We start from the raw sequence: 22,749 nt of genomic DNA on the forward strand, positions 1-22,749 counted from the left end.
GCAGGGCTGGGGAAGCCCTGGACACGAGAGGGGAGGCAAGGAAGGACTCCAAGGGCAATGCCAGGGAGCAGTGATGCTCCGGAAGGAAAGAGAAGATGGGCTGGATGTTTGTCTTATTGCCAGAGAGACACTGAGTGGAAAGACTGTGTAGGAGTCAGTATGTTTGAAGCTCAGGTATCTGGGTTTCAGGTGTACATTGGGGAGCCAGCAGCTTAGCCATGATCATTTATCCCCAGGGCTGGCTTGGAGAGAGAAGCAGCCTAGGGCTGGGTCTGGAGGATTTCAACATTTACAAAGACGGGTGGTAGAAGGGGCCCAGCAAACAAGACCAAGATGATGAGGCAGAGAAGTAGGAAGGCAGTCATGTGAGTGTGATGCCACCTAGGGGACAAAAGCAGTGTTTGCAGGAGGAGGGAGGGGTCCGCTGTCACCAGCCAGCGTGCTGTCTACATTGTACAGAGAGTCACTGCCAACTTAAAACAAGTGCAGTGATTGAAGGTGGGGGGGGGGGGCCAAATTGGAGTGGACTGGGAAGTCAGCAGGAGAGGAGGGACAGGCAGCAAGCGCAGATCACTCCTCTGAGGGAGCTGGTGTGGGGGAAAGGAGAGCTACAGGGGAGAGGCAGTGTGGGCAAAGGGTTTCTGCTTTTATTTTTAAAGGAAGAGAACAGAGCATCATGAAGTGTTGAGTGAAAGTCAAGGAGACAGGAAGAGAATAAAGACATGGAAAAGATAGGGGATGGTCCATTTTATTCTCAGAATCAGGGGGAAGGAATGGGATTGAGAATATAGCTGGCAGGATGAGCCTGATAGAGGAGGCATCCCTCTGCTTCTGGCACAGCAGAGAAGGGGTGGGTGCGCTTGAGAGCAGGTGTGTTTGGAAGTCTGGCAATGGGAGGTTTCAGGATGGCTTCTATTTTCTCTGAGAAGAAGTGGGTAAAGCCACCTGCTAAGAGAGGGGTGAATGAGGGGAAGATGGATGTATCAGAGTGAAAAGATTGTTGCAGAAAAGTGAGGGGGCTGTCAAAAAAAGAGAGAAAGGGAAGGAAGAAAGCAAAAGAAATAAAAGATTTGTCAGACTATGGCAGGTCCATTTGAGACAGGAGATCCTAAGTTTGTAGGGATACCCGACGTAACTGCTGCGTAACTTTTCTCAGCAGTGCTTAGCTCTCCAGGTGTAGACACAGAGACAGAACAAACTTAAATCAATCTAGGTGCAGTTGCCAAATCAAAGGCCCTCACTGATGCACACTAGGAAGGAGCCTCAGAAGGGCATGGGCTTATGTTTGCAATCACCACAGCGTGCCCTCTTAAGAGCATGATTCTCCCCAGCTGCAGACACCAAAGTCATAATTACAGTATTTGCACATCTCACTAAAATAAATAGCAAGTAAAGTTCACTGGAAAGGCCTAGGTGAGCCTGACCTCCTCTGACCTACAAGCCTCCTGAATTTGGGAGAACACAAAGAAGTGAGCGAGGGCCACGCCAGGGTCCCTGTCTGAGCATGTGTGTCTGTGTGTTGGACTTAATCAACTCATAACAACCACGTCAGCTGTCTAAAAAGAGCACCATGACTCTTACTCTAAATCGCATACAGTTAACATCTCCAGCCTTTATTTTCTAAATATACACATTCCCAGATCAGGGGTAGGGAAACCACTGCCCAAGGTCTGTTTTTCTAAGGTTAGCGCGATGATGGCGAATGTGTACTGAAAATATGGAAAAGGAAGAAGAGGAGGAGGAGAATAAGAGTAAGATGAAAGAGCAAAAGAAGATGAAAAAGAATAATAATATGTCACAAAGACTATGTGGCCAGGAGAACCTAAAATATTTATTACTTGGCCCTTCTTGGGAAAAGCTTTCTGACTACCCCCAATTTGCATAGTTAGGATCATACACACATCATTTTCTGACCCCTTTCCAAATGCGTTATCTTAGAAACTTTTGTCAACAAATCAGGACAGTCACCTAGTTATCACTTCAGGGGCATGTGATCTTCCACGCATGGATGTGTCATAACTTACTTGCCCACTCCTCTACAGCTGGACATGTAGGTGGTTTCCAGTGCTTCACTAACTAATACTGCAAAACCACTTCCCTGTTCATGATTCTTCCTTCATAGTTTGGTCTAATTCCTTCACCTATATTCTCCCAAAAATGGAAATTATTGGGCAAAGAGCACTATTGTCTTTTATAGCCCTTGCTATATGGCCTGACAAACTGCTTTCCGTAACCTCAGAAACTGCCACCAGTCATAGGAATGTGCCCAGTTTGTGATACCTGTGGCTGTTCTTAGCATTGCTGTCAATATCTAAAATGGAAAGTTTTATAAGGGGCTTCAAAACATAAGATGCTTCTGCCTTTGTTAGATCCACTTATTTCTGGGAAAGCCTCCTACACCCCCCTGCAACAGATAATACATTCACCACTGCATCCTATTCAGCTGCTAAATTGCTCCTGGGGCCAGGGTTAGCGGCTCACAAATGTAATCCCAACACATTGGGAGGCTGAGGCCGGAGGATCTCTTGAGACCAGGAATTCAAGGCCAGTCTAGGCAACAAAGCAACGCTGTCTCTACAAAAATAAAATAAAAGTAAAATGTTTCTGGGACCCTCTGAAGATACAAGATCAGAGCAGAGTCAGGGCTCTCTGACTTTCTTCCTTCCAGATCTTTCACTGACATCCTTTTGGGAGACAAGAATTCCTGCTTGGTTTTGAAACAGACGATGCTCTTGATTGGATGGTGTCACCATTTTTAAAGAGCAGGTGGTGTTTTGGTTGCAGCAAAACTACGTATACTCTTTCTGGTTTCTACAAGCAAGTAAACAGTGTTAAAAAAAGAAACTGTGTTCTTTTAATTAGTCTGATTAGACAGATGACGCTCATATCATCTCCCCCTTTTGCAATTATCCAGTTGTTTACCAGATACCTCAAGAAGTAGAGAATTCTGCCAAGCACAGCAGAGCGCCATGCTGACTGGTGGCATTCAACAATAAAGAAATCATAGCCACCCTAAGTCTACAGACTCCTTGAAATGAATCTAACAACATCTGACAGTTACCAGCCCTTCTCCTGCTACTGAGATGAATCCTATGGCCTCCACACCATAAGTTTCCATATCTATAGAATTAGTATATCTAAACTAAGGTAGTTTTTAGCCTCCATCAATTTCTTGATAATTTCTCATTTTGTTTTTTTTTTCTTTCTTTGAAGTTGGAGATCACATTTTTTGGTTGTATCCCTTTAAAAAGTGTGAATAAAATTTTGATGAGTACACCATTTTTCAGAGCAATTTACCCTTCAAGTAGTTTAAAAAGATGGAAATATATGTGTATATATACACACACCACCAAACACTGACAAACAGCCAAGTATCAGGGTTGTTAAATTTGTAACATTAAAATTAAAATTAATTAAATATTAAAAGCAATGGCAAAAATAGCAATTACTTTTGCACCGAACTAATCTTTTTTTGTTTAATGTATTTTTGTGTATCTGTGTACATTTGAACAAAAAGGCAAGACAAATTCAGTTTTCCTTGCTGATGTGATTTCTTATTTTTTTCCCTCCCCATCCAGAGGTACTTGCAGCTTTTCCTTTCCCTTCCTTCCTTCCTTCCTTCCTTCCTTCCTTCCTTCCTTCCTTCCTTCCTTCCTTCCTTCCTTCCTTCCCTCTCTCTCTCTCTCTCTCTCTCTTTCTTTCTCTTGTTCTTTTTTCAGAGTCTCACTTTGTTACCCAGGCTGGAGTACAGTTGGCATGACGCTCACTGCAACCTTTGCTGAGTTCAAGTGATTCTCGTGCGTCAGCCTCCCAAGTAGCTGGGATTACAGGCATGCAACACCATGCCTGGCTAACTTTTGTATTTTTAGTAGAGATGTGGTTTCGCCATGTTGGCCAGGCTGGTCTTGAACTCCTCGCCTCAAGTGATCTGCCTGCCTCAGCCTCCCAAAGTGCTGGGATTACAGATGTGAGCCACTGCGCCCAGCCAAATATAATTCCTTAAGCGTTGGTCTGTGAGCATCTAGGCTTCTTCATATGTGGATTTCTTTGTCCAAGTCATTAGCTCTAAGGTTATTTTAAGACTCTTGTTAATAAAGACCTATACCATACTGGAGCCTAACTATTTCAGGAAAAGGACTTAGAATCATAGCTTATAAGAAGACTCAGTTATTGTTCCAGTGACCCAAAGTTTTGTTTGTTTGTTGTGTGCGTGTGTGTGAAAATTTGGTTTGAAGACCTGAAGTCTTAAAAAGCAAATTAATCAAATTAAGGCACACCGTCTGCTTTCCAGCCCTCTCACTTGCAGCCCCATGCTAGTGACTTCAGTGGATAAATGAGAGAACGTGACTCAGGTTTTGGTTCTTCACTCCCCAAAGGAATTGTTTCGAACCTTAACCACGGCCCTCGAGCCCCATCACACTCCCTACTGCTGATTCTTCATGATCTCATCAAAAAGAGAATACTGACTTAGAACCCACACCGCTTCCTCTCTGCGGAACGTTCAAAGCCAGTACACTACATCCTAGCTGACGTTTCTGGCTCCGGCTCCTGTTGCACCTGCCCATGCCTGCGATACTTTGTCATACCCACAGAGCCAAGGTTTTTGCAAACACACGAACTTGGAGGTGAATGTCATTAAAGCAGGGACAGTTTCTCCAGTCTTCGGCTGCAGGCTTACCTCTCCCTGCTACCTCGCACCTGTTCTCATGCCTAATCTAGGCTACTTGTCTAAATCCTAAGAGTTCTGGCTTGCCTTAGTTCTAAACCAAGTCTCTAGAATTTCAAGGAAGCAATACTGATGTCCCATAGGAGGTTGGCTCAGCCTCTGGTAAGTGAATGAATGAATGAATGAATGAATAAAAAGAAGGAACAACAGAAATCAAGAAAGCAAGCCTAGCTGCTTTTTTTTTTTTTTTTTTTTTTTTTTTTTGAGACAGAGTCTTACACTGTCACCTGGGCTGGAGTGCAGTGGCGCAATCTCGGTTCACTGCAGCCTCTGCCTCCTGGGTTCAAGCAATTCTCTGCCCCAGTCTCCTGAGTGGCTAGGATTACAGGTGCCTGCCACCACGCCCAGCTAATGTTTGTATTTTTAGTAGAGACAGCATTTTACCATCTTGGCCAGGTTGGTCTTGAACTCCTGACCTCGTGATCTACCCACCTCAGCCTCCCAAAGTGCTGGGATTACATGCAGGAGCCACTGTGCCTGGCCACGTAGCTGCTTTTCAAAGAAGCCTGCCATATACAAATAGTGTACTTAAGCTGGTCCATCAAAATGCAGTTAATTTAGTGTTTTTATTTTTTTTACTTTTTATGCTGGATGAAAATACCCAAATCAAGAAAGGTCCAATCACAGCAAGATCTTTCCTCTTCACGACCTACGAGCTGGAATCCCATGCAAGTGGCCCAGAGGGCACCCAGTTCATGTAACACCAGAGTCAGCACTCAGTCTCTCTCCTGCATTCCCACCCCCACGTGACAGAGAGGAGAAGGCACTCACACCATGAGGAAGATGCCCCCGGTGTTGGAGACACAGCCTCGGGTGGTTGGGGTGGCATGCCTGTCATAGCCGCACATGCCACACAGTAAGCCCAGGTAGTAAAAAATCACGATGAGGGTCAGCAGAGAGCAGATGACCAGACCACCCAGCCACCTGGAGAGGAAAGCACAATGTTAGCAGACATGGCACAGGCGACGCCACTCTAACACAAAAGCTGCTGGACTAAGGCTGGAGCCGATGAGTTATTCTTGACCTTCTAAAATCAGAGTCTCCCATCAATTCCTCCGAGGGCAATAATGTTGGGTGAAAAGATCCCCTCCCACCCCTAATCCTCCAATTCAACCAACAGAGAAACGTTTATTTTCATCCTAGGTTTGCATTGTTCTCGTGGTCATGGTCATTGTTCTGCTTCCTTCCTTTGCCTTGACTCCTACAGGTGTCACACAGGGTTCATAAGCATGGCTCACGGAGCTTCTCCAAGGCTACTGATGAAAACGTGCTTAAGATTTTCACGTTCTTTTAAGGTTTCTGATGTTCTAAGTGCCTTTTATAATCTTGATGGCATATGGCTAGATCATCATTAGACTACAGATAAAGAAATACTGGACTACTTTCCCTGGCCTTTTTCCAAAATATTTTGTGGCTGCAGAAATCTTTGGGGCCACTGTGTTCTTTACTGAACCAGATTACGCGGCAGATGCATGGGGTGTTTAGAATTTTATGAGCATCCTAAATCAAATGCCTGCAGAATGCAAATCTCAATTTCATAATGGTCCTGCGAAACATCTTAGAATAATGGATCCTCAATTAGGTCTTACTGGCATTCCCGGAAGGTACAACAACCTTTCCCAGCAGCGAGAGGCATTCAAGGGTGGTAATGCTTCCCAACATTTAAGACACTAAAAAACCAAGAATTTACTTCTGGTGCCTCTTGACAAAAGTCGCCACTGAAGCTTTTCATTCAATTAAGAGCAATCTCAGTAATTATAGTAATAGCCACAGGCAGCCGTTCTGGGGAGGTTTGTTCCAGACAGTGAGGGCACAAAATTAAATAAACCATGGAGTCTGGCCTCAGAAAACTTTTAAAGAACCATCTTCTTAGTTCAGCTTCTTTTTAAGATAAGCTCACGGGGCGAGGGCAGGGGGAAAAGGAAGGGAGACGGATGGCAGTCAGGTAGACAGGTAATGGTACGTTTTCTTCCTGTTTGTGAAGCTCTGATGTCTAATGAGATTGTAAGCTCACTGAGAAAGGGCCTGCCTTCTGTTTGTCTCCTGAGACTTGCTGGGGTGGTCTAGTCCCACAAGGGAATCATGGCAGGTGCCAAGTGGAGCTTATTGTTTGTGGGGCAATGACAAAAAGCAGAGTTAGATGGAGCTTCAAAACCCACCTCTGCCATATGCTAGCTAGCCTTAAGCTTCTTCACTTCCCTGAGCCCATCTCCTTGTTATAAATGGAACACAACCCAGGGGAATTTTGTGAGCATTAAAAGAAATGTGTAAAACGTGCTTGGTGGGCACACTGAAACTGACACTGAAACCGTCCCCTAAATGGTAGCAATTGTATTATTTACTTATCTTATGGTCTTGTATAAGAAATAATCCACATGAGAACAAGTCTCTGGACTCCCCATGGGCTTGGGAGTTACAAAGGGTTTAGTGACAGGTCATGGGGCTGAGCTCTTCCGAGAGACAAGTGCATCTTACATAACAGATGATCCTCTAAATTTCTCCAAGTCCCTCCCTCCCCAGGGCTCTGGCTGGGATGTCCACCACCCTCACCCAGGGCCACACCCCTCCACTCACATTTTCTAATGGAACAACCAGTGGGCACTACAGTCACTCACCTAAGCTCTGGGAGCAATTCACTAGTTTCAAGGAACAGCTAAGAAAAGGATGCTCCTTCTTTTGGTTGGTTGGTAAGAACCAACCTCTGCATATTTATTTTATAAACCAATGTGAAAAGAATATTTTCCAAATGTCCTTCTTGATTACTTTTAAGCTTTAAAATCTCATTACATGTCTGGTTTGATAATTATAACTAATATTCTAGAAACCACTAATGATATCAAAGTTATAAATTATCAAATATTTGGCTCATGAAGGTCCAGTCTTCAACTTAAAATGAAGGTGGAATGCTTTACAAATTTTCATATCATCTGTACACAGGAGTCATGCTAACCTCTGTATTGTTCCAGTTTTAGCATATGTGCTGTCTGGTCAGAGCAAGCACTTCAACTTTTTTAATGAACATAAACTGGGGTTAACACATATCAGGTCATGGCCTCTTGCACAATTTGCTCTCATAAGATTATCTTGAGCTAATGTCAGATTTTTATCTCGTTCTCTATAGAGTTCACTCTCATAGTTCACCAGCTCCAAGGAGACACTCACCAGTATGAATCATACTCTTCCCATGTGGGTAAATGTCTTTGCATGTAACTTTCGGTGTTATTAAGGTAACCAGAGAATTCTGAGAGTATATCCTGAATAGGAAGACGCTGAGTTACATTGTTGATATCTGAACCAATGGAATTCAAGACCCTTTTGATACCTGAAAACAAAGATGCCTTTGTTATGCATTTGCAAACATGGAGGAAATGGAAACTTTGTTTTGGAACCCAACAGAAAAGCCTGAACCACTTTTAATATTTCCCATGTTATGTATGTGTTTAAAATATGGTAAGATTTTACAACAAGCACAACATAGCCAAGACCACCGAAAAGCAATTACTTAACAAAACAGCAAGCTGTGAGTGCCGACTTTAATGAGATGGTGCTGAAGTCAAGCCAGTTTCCTTTTTCTCCTTACTTTATTTAAAGTAGATCAAGTGATTAAAATGTATGGTGTGCAGACTATGTGCCAGGCACTTTTATAAACGGTAACGCATTTATTCTACTGAGGTAGATATTCTCATTCCTCATTTTACTAACAGTGACGCTGAGGCTCACAGAGATTCAATTAATTGCCCATGGGTCTTTTTAAAAAGGCTCTGGTAATGGGATTGAAACTCAGGTGTCTCTGACTCTAAAGCCCCTGTGACATGCTTTTGGGAAAATAAATAATAATTCCTCCATCTAAGAAATGATATTCGGGGCTGGGCACAATGGCTCACACCTGTAATCCCAGCACTTTGGGAGTCCAAAGTGGGAGGATCACCTGAGGTCAGAAGTTCAAGACCAGCCTGACCAATACGGCAAATCCCATCTCTTCTAACAATACAAAAATTAGTCAGGTGTGGTGGCACAAGGCTGTAACTCCAGCTACTCAGGAGGCTGGGGCAGGAGAACTACATCAACCCAGGAGGCGGAGGTTGCAGTGAGCTGAAATCGTGCCATTGTATTCTAGCCTGGGCAACACAGCAAGACTTCCTCTCAAAAACAAAACAAAAAAATGCATTCAGGAACAGAGTAATTCTCCAGGCCCATTAAAAAATAAAACAAACAAAAAACCCAAGTGAATCTGGGTGATATTTTTGTTAAAATTCTACCTGAACAGATACAAATTGAGACTTCTTAGGAAGTACGTCTGTGTCTTTTCTATGTAAAAATCGGTAGTAGTCTCAGTGGCCAAACAGTTTCTTTTGCTCTCAGTCCTAATTTCTCAGACAGGAGTTAAGTTCAAAGAAAACCAATTTTCTGGAAAGTGTCCATCACAACAGGTCCTAAAAATCAAACTCACCTGGGGTGCAGGGTTTCACCTGAACCAATGCTCACACGAGTTCTGAAGCTGGCTTTATCCAAGTGATTCTTTTTTTTTCCAAGTGATTCTTGATACAGACATACTAAGAACACACTAATCAGTTAAAAGTCTACTGATCCTGCAAGAGAGGTAAATCTCTTTGCAGCAGCAGAGACAAGATTAGCAGTTCTCGAAATGTTAACCTAATGCTCCCAGTGAACTTCAGGTAGAGGGTAGAGATGATAGCTTGGTCCAAAATGTAATCACATAAACATGGCAGGAAACTTTTTGTTTTCCTTTTGAGACAGGATCTCACTGCATTGCCCAGGCTGGAGTGCAGTGGCACGATCATGGCTCACTGTAGCCTCAACCTCCTGGGCTCAGGTATCCTTCCATCTCAGCCTCCCAAGTAGCTGGGTCTACAGGTGTGTACCACCATGCTTAGATAATGTTTTATGATTTTATTTTTTGTAGAGATGGGGAAGTGGAATATCACCACATTGCCCAGGCTGGTCTTGAGCTCCTGGGCTCAAGTTATCTTCCCGCCTCAGCATCCCAAAGTGCTGGGATTATAGGAGTGAGCCACCACACCCGGCCCTGGAAACTCCTTAAAGTTTGTTTTCCACATAGCTGTGACATCTAGAGATCAAAGACACAGAAGGGAGCAACAGAGTGCCTTCTCCAAATGGCTCATGTGAAAACACCTGAAGATCCTTGGCCAAAATGACTCAGTGGGTCTCTTGGTTACTTCTGAGATTTTGAGATCGGGAATGTCACCTTCCCATCTTCTAGGAGCAGCTCGTAGGGCCCCGGCCTGCTTCTCAGCCTGGCTTGCCCTCACGCACAACATGACTCTGAGACCTTGCTGCTCTGACGACTCTCTAAGTGGTTGGTGCCCTCCCTCAGCATCTACCCTCTTCAAGCCTCTCTCCATGTCCCCTTTTCCAGGCAGCCTCCCACTAGCATCTCCTCACCTCATTTCCCTGGCACATACCTGATCACGGTGCCAGAGTGTGACAACGTGCTTGCGTGCACATGGCTGGCTAAAGGACAGGCAGAATTCACATCTTATGCATATCATAGCCCGGTGCCTCGCAGAGCCTGGCACACAGTCAGCACTAAGTAATTTGTTCAGGTTGGGATGAGACAACCTAAATACGAGAGCTAAGGACATGAAAGTAAACTCCTGCTATCCAGGCTGACAGAGTGGCACTGGCCCGGTCCTAGGAAAATGCTGGCTTGTGCTCAAGCATGACCCCATGCACCATGGGCCACACTCACGCGTGCAGCACACTTTGCTGCATCAGACTTACAAGGAAGGGCTGCACGTATGGGCAGGAGAGGTCCAGAGAGGGGAAACCGAAAATTAAACACAGACATTAGTGAGCAGATGGCTGTCTGATGTATAGCATGCATCAGCCTTCAGACATTAGCACACGAAAGTCTGAACCCTGTCCTTAGTATCTTAATATTTTTAAGTAGACTCTTGTATTATACAAAAGGAAACCCACAAAACATCTAAACAGTTATGTAGCAGGATAAAACACTTTTTTTTACTCAAACTCTTCATAGGTCAGAAAACACCATTAGGGAAAAATAATCAAATATCTCTAACATAATATCTTAAAACCACTTACCAGATAAAAAGTAGCACTAAAATGATTTTTACAAAGAAATAAATGATAGCCTTACACAGCTTCAGTGTAAAGCTATCATTTTTCTTTTCTTTTCTTTTTTTCTTTTTTTTTTTTTTTGAGAGGGAGTCTGGCTCTGTCACCCAGACTGGAGTGCAACTCAGTGCCGTGATCTCAGCTCACTGCAACCTCCATCTCCTGGGTTCAAGCAATTCTCTGCCTCAGCCTCCCAAGTAGCTGGGGTTACAGGCATGCGCCACCACGCCCGGCTAATTTTTGGTATTTTTAGTAAAGACAGGGCTTCGCCATGCTGGCCAGGCTGGTCTCAAACTCCTGACATCAAGTGACCTACCTGACTTGGCCTCCCAAAGTGCTGGGATTACAGGCGTGAGGCACCGCGCCCAGCCCAGAAATTTCTTCTCCAAGCAAATAACCCAGGTTGTTTCCATCCCTGCACAAAGAACTGCTTCTACTGCATTCTCTCCCACCGTATGTTCACCCCAAACCCCATAACCTGAATGCAGCATGATTCAGTAATCTAGCAGAATCCTCTCCACATTGATTCTGTCTCTCCAAAATTGTAAGCAACCTTAGGAGCCTAAAATACTATTACATCAGCATCAGTGGACAGATTAAAATCTTCCTAATAGACAAAATAAGTTTTTTTGCATAGCATTCCTTTAAAAAGTTTGATTTTAAGTTTGTCTAGAAAATACAATAATCTACAGTTTTTTCTTTAGTGAAAATCAGAATGAGTTTCCAAACTGTGGCTGCCGTAGGATCTGAAGGCACACACTCTGGGAACCTGGAGCACGCCGTGGCCCTCAACCATGTGGCAGCTGCCGGCAGGGCTGGATGATGATCATCAGTGTTCAGTAACAGGTTTGTTCTTGTTTTTAAATCAATGTCACTGAATGAAGTGACGTGATTCCAAAGCTCTGATATTCATTTAGTTTTGATGGTTTTAATGTGAAACTGTTTTTTTTTTTTTTTAAGAGGAAAAGAACAATGCAATACTTGGTAATACATTTCTCCACACTGACCTTCCAATCAGAGAGACACAAAATCACCTCAAATTGTGAATCTCACCTGCTACGACAGACGTGGTTTGGCTTTGTACTCTGTCAGGTATATCATTAAGGGATTGATAGTCCTGAAAAAGATTTCAAAATAAATGGATGTATACAGAAAGTTGAAGACTAGTTGACTAGTCACTCATTTTGCAACTTGGTATGAGTAGAGAAGTGAAATAAAAATACAACATTCATCATAAGGCTGAAATGATCATTATATGGCCATCAAGAACCTAAAAGAATCCCCTTTAGAGAGCATTGTCTTTAAATTATTTTAAAGATCATGTTAGCAGTCAGTCACATAGAGCGGCCCCATAATTTTAAAATCAGCATATTTACAAAGAGCCTGGGAACTATGATGGGTACATACATTTATACCAGTGGTTCTCAACTAGGAGAAATTTTGTTCTCAACTGGGGTACGTTTGGCAAAGTCTAAACACATTTTGGTTATCGCAGTTGTGGGGTGCTGCTGGCGCTGTGTGGGTGGAGAACAAGGATGCTAACGAATACCCCACCATGCACAGGAGAGCCCCCACCACTAAGAGGCATGCAAGGTGTCAGCAGTGCTGAGGTTAAGAGACCCTGATCAGTACAATATGCCACGTGCAGACAGAAAGTGAATTTCTAAAAACAGAATGTTGGTCTCTAATTAAATATAAAATTAGAGGCTGGGCACGGTGGCTCATGCCTGTAATCTCAGCACATTGGGAGGCCGAGGTGGGCGAATCACCTGAATTGAGTTCAAGACCAGCCTGACCAACACGGAGAAACCCAGTCTCTACTAAAAAAATACAAAAATTAGCCAGTGGTGCATGTGTGTAATACCAGCTACTCAGGAGGCTGAGGCAGGAGAATCACTTGAACCCAGGAGGCAGAGGTTGCGGTGAGCCAAGGTCACACCATTGCACTGGGCAACAAGAGTGAAACCCCTTCTCAAAAAACAATAATAATAATTAGAATACAGTCAAACAGAAAAAAAAATTACGTCCCAAAACATAGTTTACAGTGGATACAAATTGTGGTGAGGATAAAACAAAAACAAAAAACAACCATGACAAGCAATAGGGCTTTGGGGCTAAACTTATGAGAGGGAAATATCATTACTTCCAAGGAATTCAACTAAACGTCTAGCCTTCCCGCTGGAAGAGGTTTAGTGGGTGTTTCTTCACTGTCTGCCGGTATACTTAGCCATCTGCCAGGGAAAAGTAAAGCACTTTCAACCTTCATAAGATTTATGGCACCAGCCAGTTTCCACCTTAGCCTAGCTACATCAGATGTCACAAAATGAACATCCGTGACTCTGTCTCCTCCAAGGAGACTAAGCTACTCAGCATACCAATGCTTGTGTTGGTTTTCTGTGTCTGGACTTGCAGATGTCATGGGGGATTTCGCAGCTGGAAGGTGTCTTACAGATCTCCTGGTTCAATGCCTTCATTTAATAAATGAAGTGACACCAGAGTGCAAAGGCCAAGAAATTTTGAATAACTTGTTCATGGGGCCACTTACTTTGTCAGTAAGTGTCTAGTAAACACAAGTAGTAGATAAGTGTTTTACCCATTTATGCTGAAGGTTGCAAATTTTTTTGTGAAAAATCAGAACCTGGCGATGATGTCGGGCAGTAGGATATAAATAACTCCCACAGCTTAGCATTCCAATAATGGAACACTAGGCATAAATAGGTTAATAGAGTGTTGAGATTTTTTACATCCGTGCTAAAAGACAGAGTCAAAAATAAAACTATTCTCCCCTCTTCCCATAGGCCCTGGAACTCTACTGAATCATAAGCTATAAAGAAATACTCAGTATCTATTGGTTGAATAAACAGCAACATTTGGTAAGCTACTGGGGAAGTCAGAGTATTCCAGACCAATGCTGTCCCTGCCATTTGGGGGGTTTACAGTCCAGTGGTGGGAAAGGAAATAATTACAGTTATGAGGAACTTAACAGAGAATATTTCCAATGCTGTAAGAATGTATTAAAAAGGGTTTGACCTAGTCAAGAACCCCAGGAAAGCCCTATTAAGAAGGTGACATAAAGACCGGGCGCGGTGGCTCACGCCTGTCATCCCAGCACTTTGGGAGGCTGAGGTGGGTGGATCACCTGAGATCAGGACTTTGAGACCAGCCTGGCCAACATGGCAAAATCCCACCTTCACTAAAAATACAAAAATTAGATGGATGTGGTGGAGGTCACCTGTAATCCTAGCTACTTGGGAGGCTGAGGCATGAGAATCGCTTGAACCCAGGAGGCAGAGGTTGCAGTGAGCCAAGATAGTGCCACTGCACTCCAGCCTAGGCAACAGAGCAAGACTCTGACTAAAAAAAAAAGAAAAAGAAAAAGAAAAGGAGAAGGAGGTGATATATGAAGCTTAAAAAACTAAGTAGCAGCCAGGTGCAGTGGCTCATGCCTGTAATTCCAGCACTTTAGGCCAAGGTGGGCAGATCACTTGAGGTCAGGAGTTCGAGACCAGCCTAGCCAACATGGTGAAACCCTGTCTCCACTGAAAATACAAAACTTAGCCAGGCATGATGGTGCACAGTTGTAATCCCAGCTACTTGAGAGGCTGAGGCAGGAGAATCACTTGAACCCAGGAGGCAGAGGTTGCGGTGAGCTGTGATTGCAACAGAGTGAGATTCCCTCTCAAAACAAAACACACAAAAGGGAGTAACTAGGCTACTAGGAGGGAGGAAAGAAGACAGTGCCAAGCAGAGGAGAGAGCATGTGCAAATGTGTGAAAGCGGGAAAGAATGACAAGAAAACCAGCATAGCTGACCCACTAGCAGAGGGGAACAGCATTTCTTAGTAGAATCAGTGTGGGGTTCAGCATCACACCCACTACGTTCTAAGGCTTAGGAAAGCAGAGGTCATGTTCTTCTTGATCTCTCCTGGTCTTAGCGTGGCACTTTACACATAATAGGTGCTTAACAAAAATTTTGGGAACTGGAATGATGAACACAGTTGCCTGGAAGGTCATGACTATCACCCTTCTTAGCAACCCTTCTCTAGAATTTCACTGCTTTTTTGCTGTTTCCTATTTTCTTAAGTACTAGTCCACCCTTTAAAACTATATAAATCAGTGATTATATTTATTCCAAATAACATACCTTTTGGACCAGGCCATCCAAATCTGTTCTAAGAACGTTATTCACGTTGTTAAGTTCTGCATCCACAAGAGGAAGCTGAAAATTTATGAAACAAAATAGAAGATGAGGTTGTTACCTTCAAAACAATTCCTCATGAAGAAAGAAGTCATTGTATATCTAAGTCCCAAAGTGTCTATACTATAGGGTACAGTTGCAGTTTGTATTTATTTTTCCCAAATAATACTCTATTATTAGCCACGTGTGGTGGTGGGTGCCTGTAATTTTCTATTTCAGTATACATTTTCTTCTATTTCAGTGTACATGGTTAATAGACTAGGCATATCATTTAAAATATTTTTTAATTCTTAAAAATAATACTCTATTATTTGGCAAAAACACAGCTCAGATCCTCCTTGGCAAGCACTACTTTTTTGATGTCTGGAGGTCTCTTGCTATAATCAGCTAAAAAAATGAGGCAAAGAAGCTGGGTATGGTGGCTTATGCCTGTAATCCCAGCACTTTGGGAGGCCTAGGCAGGTGGATCACGAGGTCAGGAGTTCAAGACCAGCCTGGGCAATATGGTGAAACCCTGTCTCTACTAAAAAATACAAAACTTAGCCTGGCGTAGTGGCATGTGCCTGTAGTCCCAGCTACTTGGGACGCTGAGGCAGAAGAATCACTTGAATCCAGGAGGTGGAGGTTGCAGAGAGCCAAGATTGTGCCTCTGCACTCCAGCCTGGGCAACAAAGTGAGAGTGTCTCAAAAAAAAAAAAAAAAAAAAAGGCAAAGAAATTTAACACAGATGTAATATATAGGACCTTACAATTTCAAATACTAAAGGCAGTTCAATAAAATTGTAAAAAACTTTTTTAAAGTGACTTTTAAAATCAATGTAGTCAGTGTTTACACTGGTGAGTAATCTGGAATAGTTTTTCCACTTCCAGCATTATACATGGATTTGAAGTGCTCTAACTCTTACCAATACTGGAACAAATTTCATATGCCTCTGACATGATATCCAAGGACCTAATATCACTACTGTAATATTTCCCTGGCAAATATGAGTAACTTTAATCCCATACTGAAGATCATTCTACAAAATAAATGGCCTGTTCAAAAACGTCTATGGTTGAACTAATTTACACTCCCACCCACAGTGCAAAAGTGTTCCTATTTCTCCACATCCTCTCCAGCATCTGTTGTCTCCAGATTTTTTAACGATCGCCATTACCTATGCAAAAATTTTGCATGTTCTTCACATGTACCCCAAAACCTAAAATGCAATAAAATAAATAAATGGGGGAAAAAAAAAGTCTATGTCACAAAAGACACACTCAGAAACTGTTCCAGATTAATGTGAATGAATAGAGACATGGCAATAAATGACAATGTTTGATCCTGGGCTGGACCCGGGACTGGGAAAAGAGAAGATAGTTATAAAAGGCGTTTTTGGAAAGATCAACAGTTGAGTGGACGCTGTGGATTAAATGATAGCGTCGGGTCAATGTTATATACCCTAATTTTGATCATTATATAATGATTATGTAAAGGTAGGAAGGTCACTGAAATATTTGGGGGTAAAAAGGCATGATGTCTACAACTTATTCACAACTTACCATTTGAGAAAAGAACAAAATGCATATTATTTTATGCATATTAAATGATACGAACAGACAGATAAACTGATAAGATATGATAAAGCAAATGGAGCAAAATGGTGACCCTTGAAGTATGTGGCCAGAGGGTGTGAACAGGGATCCATGCACTCATCTTGCAAGTTTTCCACATGTTTGATAGAACATTAAAAATAAAAAGTGCCCCCCAAAAGGATCTATCTCAAACAACTCAGATGCAACTAAGCTCTAAAAAAACTCTTCAATCAAAAAATGATTACAGTGATATTCAGACATGAATATTCAGATGTTGCATGTGAAATGTTTGAAAAAAAAATGGAATGAAGTGTAAATGTGAGAAACAGTATATCTATACTAAAATGTTATTTTATATAAAATGTGAGGCAGCCATGCACGGCGGCTCATACCTGTAATCCCAGCATTTTGGGAGGCTGAGGCGGGCAGATCACTTGAGGCCAGGAGTTCGAGACCAGCCTGGCCAATATGGCATAACCGCATCTCTACTAAAAATGTGAAAATTAGCCAGGCATAGTGGTGGGTGCCTGTAATCTCAGCTACTCAGGAGTAGCTGAGGCAAGAGAATTGCTTGAACTCGTGAGGCTGGAGGTTGCAATGAGCTGAGCATGTCACTGCACTCCAGCCTGGGCAACAGAGTGAGACTTTATCTCAAAAAAACAGTGAGATGGATATCTAACTAAATAAGCTAGACATCATTAATAGACACAGTGATTTTATCTACATCTCAGAACTTTATATATTCAAGTTGTTCCAAATTCTTTTTAAAAAATCTTTTCTTTGGGAAAATGGGGGTATTTTCTTCTATTTTAGTGTACATGCTTAACAGAATAGGCACATCATTTAAAATATTTTTTAATTCTTAAAGGCCTACATGAATATATCCTGTTTCCTTTTTTCTTTGTAAAGCTAAATTAATTCTGTTTCAATCAATGGTAGAGAACTCCCACGAAGGGGTTCCCTTTTACCCCTTTGCTCCTGCTGTGGTCCAATATGGTAATCAAATGACCCAGGAAGGCTGACAGAGGCCAGGGGCTAACTGTTCTTCAAGTCAGGCCACCATGCACTGGATAGGTCACCCACGCTTAGCCCTGCCTGGCAGTCCCCAGCATGCTGCCCTTGACTATGGCATGCTCATGGCTGCTCACCTGCCTCAGTTCAGGGTTGCTATTCAACTGGTTTAGAGACAGTCTGATGCTGTTGCAGGTTTCACTTGTTGGACGCACAGAGCACAGAGGGTCATTGAGAGAGCCCCGCAGGCTAGTTTTCACGCTGGTCAGACTGCTGCTAAGCTGGGTACTTTGTTGGTGCAAGCTCTTCAAGGTGCTGTTCATGTTCTCCAAGGCTTCTTTGGTCTCTTTAATTGCTGTAGGAACACAGCCCGCTTCAGGACAGACATGCAAGTCCCTTCTCATCTACAAAAGTGTATCTAAAGGGACTTGGGATGGACAGGTAAATGACTTTAGATGGCAGTGAGGGGGCACACTGCAAGGGGCAGTCTGGGAAGGGAATACAGGAGCATTGCTAGGCTGTTCTAACAGCTGCTCCCACCAGCTCCGCTCTCCCACTTGGGGTCTCTTTCTGACGAGAAGCCGGGGGCAAGCACCAACCTGGGAGTGTGAGGGGACACCTCAGTGCAGCAGTAACTGGCCAGCAGTGGCCAGCAAAGTCTTCACCACCCAGCCTCAGAGAGGTCAGTCCAAACGAGCCAATCCCAGCAGTTTAAATGCACATCAAAATGGATTATACATCCAGACATACTTTAACTTTGATTATTCTAAGAGATGAAATCAAAACTAGCACAGTAGTTAAATGCATGGTTTTAGTTTCAGGCAGGTCTAGGCATGGATCTCAGCTTTGATATTTGCTGTGTGATTAAAAATAGACTCCTGATCTGCTCTGAGCCAATTTCCTCATCTTCAAGTTCTGAAACACCACCATATTCATCATGAAACAAGGGGATTAGATCAATCAGATGAAAATGCCTCAAAGGCAGTGGTCTATCTGTTTAAATTTGGAAGCCCCACCACCTAGGACACATTCTCATACAGAAAGTCCCCAACTAACAATAGTTCAATTTATAATTTTTCAACTTTATCATAGTGGAAAGTTATATGCATTCAGTTAAAACTGTACATCGAAGTTTGAATTTTGAACTTTCCCCCGGCTAGTGATATGGGGAAGGATACTCTCTTGCAATGGCAGAAAGCCACAGCTCCTTCAGCCATACAATCAAGAGGGCAAACAAGCCATATTCTACAGTGTATTAAAAGCGTCTTCAAATTATGATGTTTTTAGTTCACCTTGAGTTTATTGGGATGTGACCCCATTGTGTATGTGGAGAGGCATCTGTGCTAGGAAATCCAGAATAAGTGTTTGCTGTCCTGATTTCTCTGGATGGTGGAGCTCCATACACACAACTAGGGAGGTAGGGAATTATAACTTTTTTCTACAGTGGTAAAGATATGAAATTTAAATTAGAGATTGTTCTTCTAAGCAAATAAATCTTCTTGGTCAGGGCTTTGCTCTGTGGCTCACAGAACAAAGCGTGGAGGATCAAGCTGCAATTGGGTGTTTCAAGGAAAAGTATGAATGTCCTTAAAAACTGGCTTCCCCACCCTTTCCCGGCAGCCACATAACACATAATACTTGAGGGTTCAAACCACACACAAACACACACAGACACACACACACAGACACACACACGTAAACACAGAAACACACACACAGACACACACACACATAAACACAGACACACACACACACAGACACACAAACACAGACACATACACACACAGACACATACATAAACACAGACACACACACACACACAAACACACACAGACACACACATAAACACACACAGGCACACACATTTTAAAAATGTTTGTGTTGAGTCTAGCCAAAAGTAGCCTGAGGTTGCATCCCAGTTTTGCTGGTACCTTGCTGCAGCACATTTGGCAGACTCTCACTTCTCAGGACCTCGATCTCATCTATAAATTAGGGAGTGGGTTGGGTCCCCTCCTGGTTACTAGAAGAGTCTGATTCTAGGCTGTGCCCTAATAGCTTCTGGGGCTGAGCTCTTAGGCGATGGCATCCCCCATGCTAACTAGGTACTGCAACAGAGCTAGTTTTGAGGATGTACCCAGAGAGCTGGGGAGGCTTCCAGAATTACACTGTATCCTCCTTGGCCTCAAATTTCTATCAAGTTACCTGGATAGAAAAGCTTAAAATCTGTTTCAAACAGTATTTTCTCTTGAATTTCAGTCTAATCATAGCTTAGCAATATTTAAGATGATAATACTTAGAACTACCGAAGAGCACCCTGCAGATCAGTTTTGCATCTTGCCCACCTGTCATCCAGTTTTATCGGGGAAGCATGAAGCCTGGTATCTGACTTTTAGTAGAAGCTCAGTAAATACTGACCACAGCCAAACAAAAAGAGCTCAGCTGCAGCCAGAACTACACAGAAGAATGCAAACAGCATGCTAAAACATACTTCACATTTTAATGTTCTGTGGTTTCCTCCTCACAGCCCTTTCCACTTTGACTTCAAGATATAAGTTATCTTAAGGCTAGAACCACCACCACCACCAACAGAGAATGACAGCTGATGAAATGAATGCATGGCCCAGGAAATGTGTGTTAAGCGCTGTTCACAGACATTCTAGGCTATGGATAATATTCTGTCACGTCACAGGGAGGACTCAGTAGTAATAAATACATGTTTTCCAAAAGCTTCAAAGCATTTTATGTCTATGAACTATTAACTGGGTTGTAACTCTGAGAGTCCTTCCCGGCCCACGAAGATCATATATATTATGAATCTGAAGTAAGTAGAAAAGATATCTCAGATTCTCTATTTTAGTTAATTAACCTTTTACTAGCCCATGGCATATTTCCTTTATAGGTCCTAATCTGCAGTCCAAATATGATTTGCACACCAAAATGACTACATGTCATTTCTAAAACCCACTAAACACATAGGGCTGCGAAGTATTTTTAGCAAAAAAAAAAAAAAAAAAATTGCTTGAGTAGTTTATTAAGCATGTTTTAAGAAGTTCTGGCAACACCAGAGGCTAAATTTTAACTTATTCAGGCTGAATTTTAGGAAAAATAAAACAAAAAAGAACTTTAATAATAACACAGGAGGCACTGAAGAGAGAAAGAAAATCTTTGAATTATCTTTTATCTAAAAAGTACTATAATTTAGTTGTTAAAAATTGCGAGAGCATTGGACAAAAAGTAAAGGTATGCATCAACCACACCATCATGCATATACTTTTGCCCAGCCTTCACTGTTACTTAATTTGTGGCTGGAAGAGATCTTGGATCTCCTCAATACGGGAACACAGTATCTGTGATCTCTTCAACATTGCAATCACATAATATATGTGATCTTGGTGACCCTGGAGTGACTCCCAGAGTTACAACCCAGTTAATACGTTATAGACATAAAATGCTTTGAAGCTTTGAAAAACAAAAAGATCTTGTTCAATATTGTGAACGCACTGATGCGCGAGGGTTCTGGGGTGCAGGGATGCTTGGCATCATCTGTGGCCATGTGAACACTTGAATCCCAGATTTCCAACTTCCCCTCCAAAGGTGTACATGTTGCTTCCTCATGGATGTCACCACAACACCCTCCATCTTAACACCCTTCAAGGTACTAAGTTCCATCTAGGGTGATCCAGGTAACACAGACTTTGGCTAAAATGGGGTCTGAATCCCAACTCCACCACTTCCCAGCTGTGCAGTTGCTATGAACTGAGTATGAATCCCCCATTCATATGTTGAAGCTGTAACCACTAATGTGACCTTTAAGGAGGTAACTGAAGTTAAATAAGGTCGTAAGGGTGGGTCCCTAATCCAACAGAACTAATGTTCTTAAAGTAGAGGAAGAGACATCAGAGATGAGTGTCCCAGACAGGAAGTGAGACTGGAATGATGAACAGGGGCCTGGTGCACAAGGGAAGAAGGAGTGGGAGAGGGAGGGAAGGAGAGAGGAAGAAAGGAGGGAAGAAAGGAAGGAGGAAAAGAAAGGGATGGAGGGAAGGAGGGTGGAAGGAAGAAAAGAAAGAATGGAGAAGCCACATGGAAATGGCCAGAACAGGAAGGCAGGAGGCAACAGTCTCTGAGGTCACATCCCTTCTCTGGGCCTCAGTTTGCTTGCCTGGAAAGAAAATGGTTGGTAATGAAGAGAACAGATGTCTAGAGAAATCTAAGGCATCAACAGCAGGGGATGTTGTTCGTGATATTGTTGTCAATGCTGAGAATGTTATTGTTGGCTGGACCCTTTGCACGGTCAAGGACAAGAAGAGGCCCTTCAATTAGTTAGGACTTATCACAACAACTCCTGGTCTGTTATGCACATCCCCGTTTCCGCACGTTTGTCTCAGTTGCTGAACTATAAGGAAAGCCAAAAGGAACAGGAATAATTTTCCAATTTCCATGCAATTCTCTTCTTTAAGGACTATGTTCTCAGGAATGCTAGCTCATGAAAATAAAATTCATATTGGCAAAATCAACATTTTACATAGATGTAATTGTCCTCTCCATTACGTACCTAGCAGGAACGTTTCTCTCAACATTTGGAAGGGCCTGGGAGGTCTTTTTTCATTACAGTGGAGCACGCAGTTTATTAAAATCGGTGCATCTGTCATTGTGTCATTGACAATGGAGGCTTAAGATATGTATTTATATTCCTTGCTTCTAAGTTTCTCTTTCAAGAAGGAAAAAGGAATCAATTGCCTTCAAATGACCTGAATGTCTATAGGTTAGTTGTCTTCTTTATTAGGGGTCAACAAACTTTTTCTATAAAAGGCCAGGTAGTAAATATTTTAGGCTTTGTGGGCTATACTATGTTCCAACGACTCAGCTCGGCCATCACAGCACGAAAACGGCCACAGATGATATCTAAACAAATGTGTATGGCTGTGTTCCGATAAAACTTTGTTTACAAAAACAGGTGGTGGGCCCCTAACAAATTCTGCCCCTGTCATCTCAAATGGCAACAGCTTTGGCAGAAGCTTTAATAAAGAACACAATCAAGCTATTGTAACACAGCGTCTTGATCTGAACTGCCTGCATGGCCATGGACGGTGGCTCTCCCCAAGCCAGCTCTCAGGGAGC

The 22,749-nt window shown here is 42.7% G+C and overlaps 1 protein-coding gene and 1 non-coding gene across 18 annotated transcripts in view; both read right to left on the reverse strand.

Annotated features, from left to right (window-relative positions):
* The window catches only part of PROM1 (prominin 1), a 106,691-nt gene that overhangs the window by 26,364 nt on the left and 57,578 nt on the right, over nt 1–22,749 (reverse strand). For all 17 annotated transcript variants that reach the window (XM_037727943.1, XM_037727946.1, XM_017498742.2 and 14 more), the window contains 5 exons: nt 17,766–17,983; nt 14,990–15,064; nt 11,900–11,963; nt 7,889–8,048; nt 5,498–5,650 (listed from right to left, as the gene is read on the reverse strand). In XM_037727943.1, the coding sequence (XP_037583871.1) occupies nt 5,498–5,650; nt 7,889–8,048; nt 11,900–11,963; nt 14,990–15,064; nt 17,766–17,983 (670 nt within the window). The remainder of the gene's footprint in view (nt 1–5,497; nt 5,651–7,888; nt 8,049–11,899; nt 11,964–14,989; nt 15,065–17,765; nt 17,984–22,749) is intronic.
* LOC119466996 lies at nt 7,619–7,727 on the reverse strand. The gene has a single exon (XR_005195510.1). It is a non-coding gene; the product is annotated as a U6 spliceosomal RNA (small nuclear RNA).

This window comes from Cebus imitator, unplaced genomic scaffold, assembly GCF_001604975.1.
Source record: "Cebus imitator isolate Cc_AM_T3 unplaced genomic scaffold, Cebus_imitator-1.0 Scaffold249, whole genome shotgun sequence".
Classification (NCBI taxonomy): domain Eukaryota; kingdom Metazoa; phylum Chordata; class Mammalia; order Primates; family Cebidae; genus Cebus; species Cebus imitator.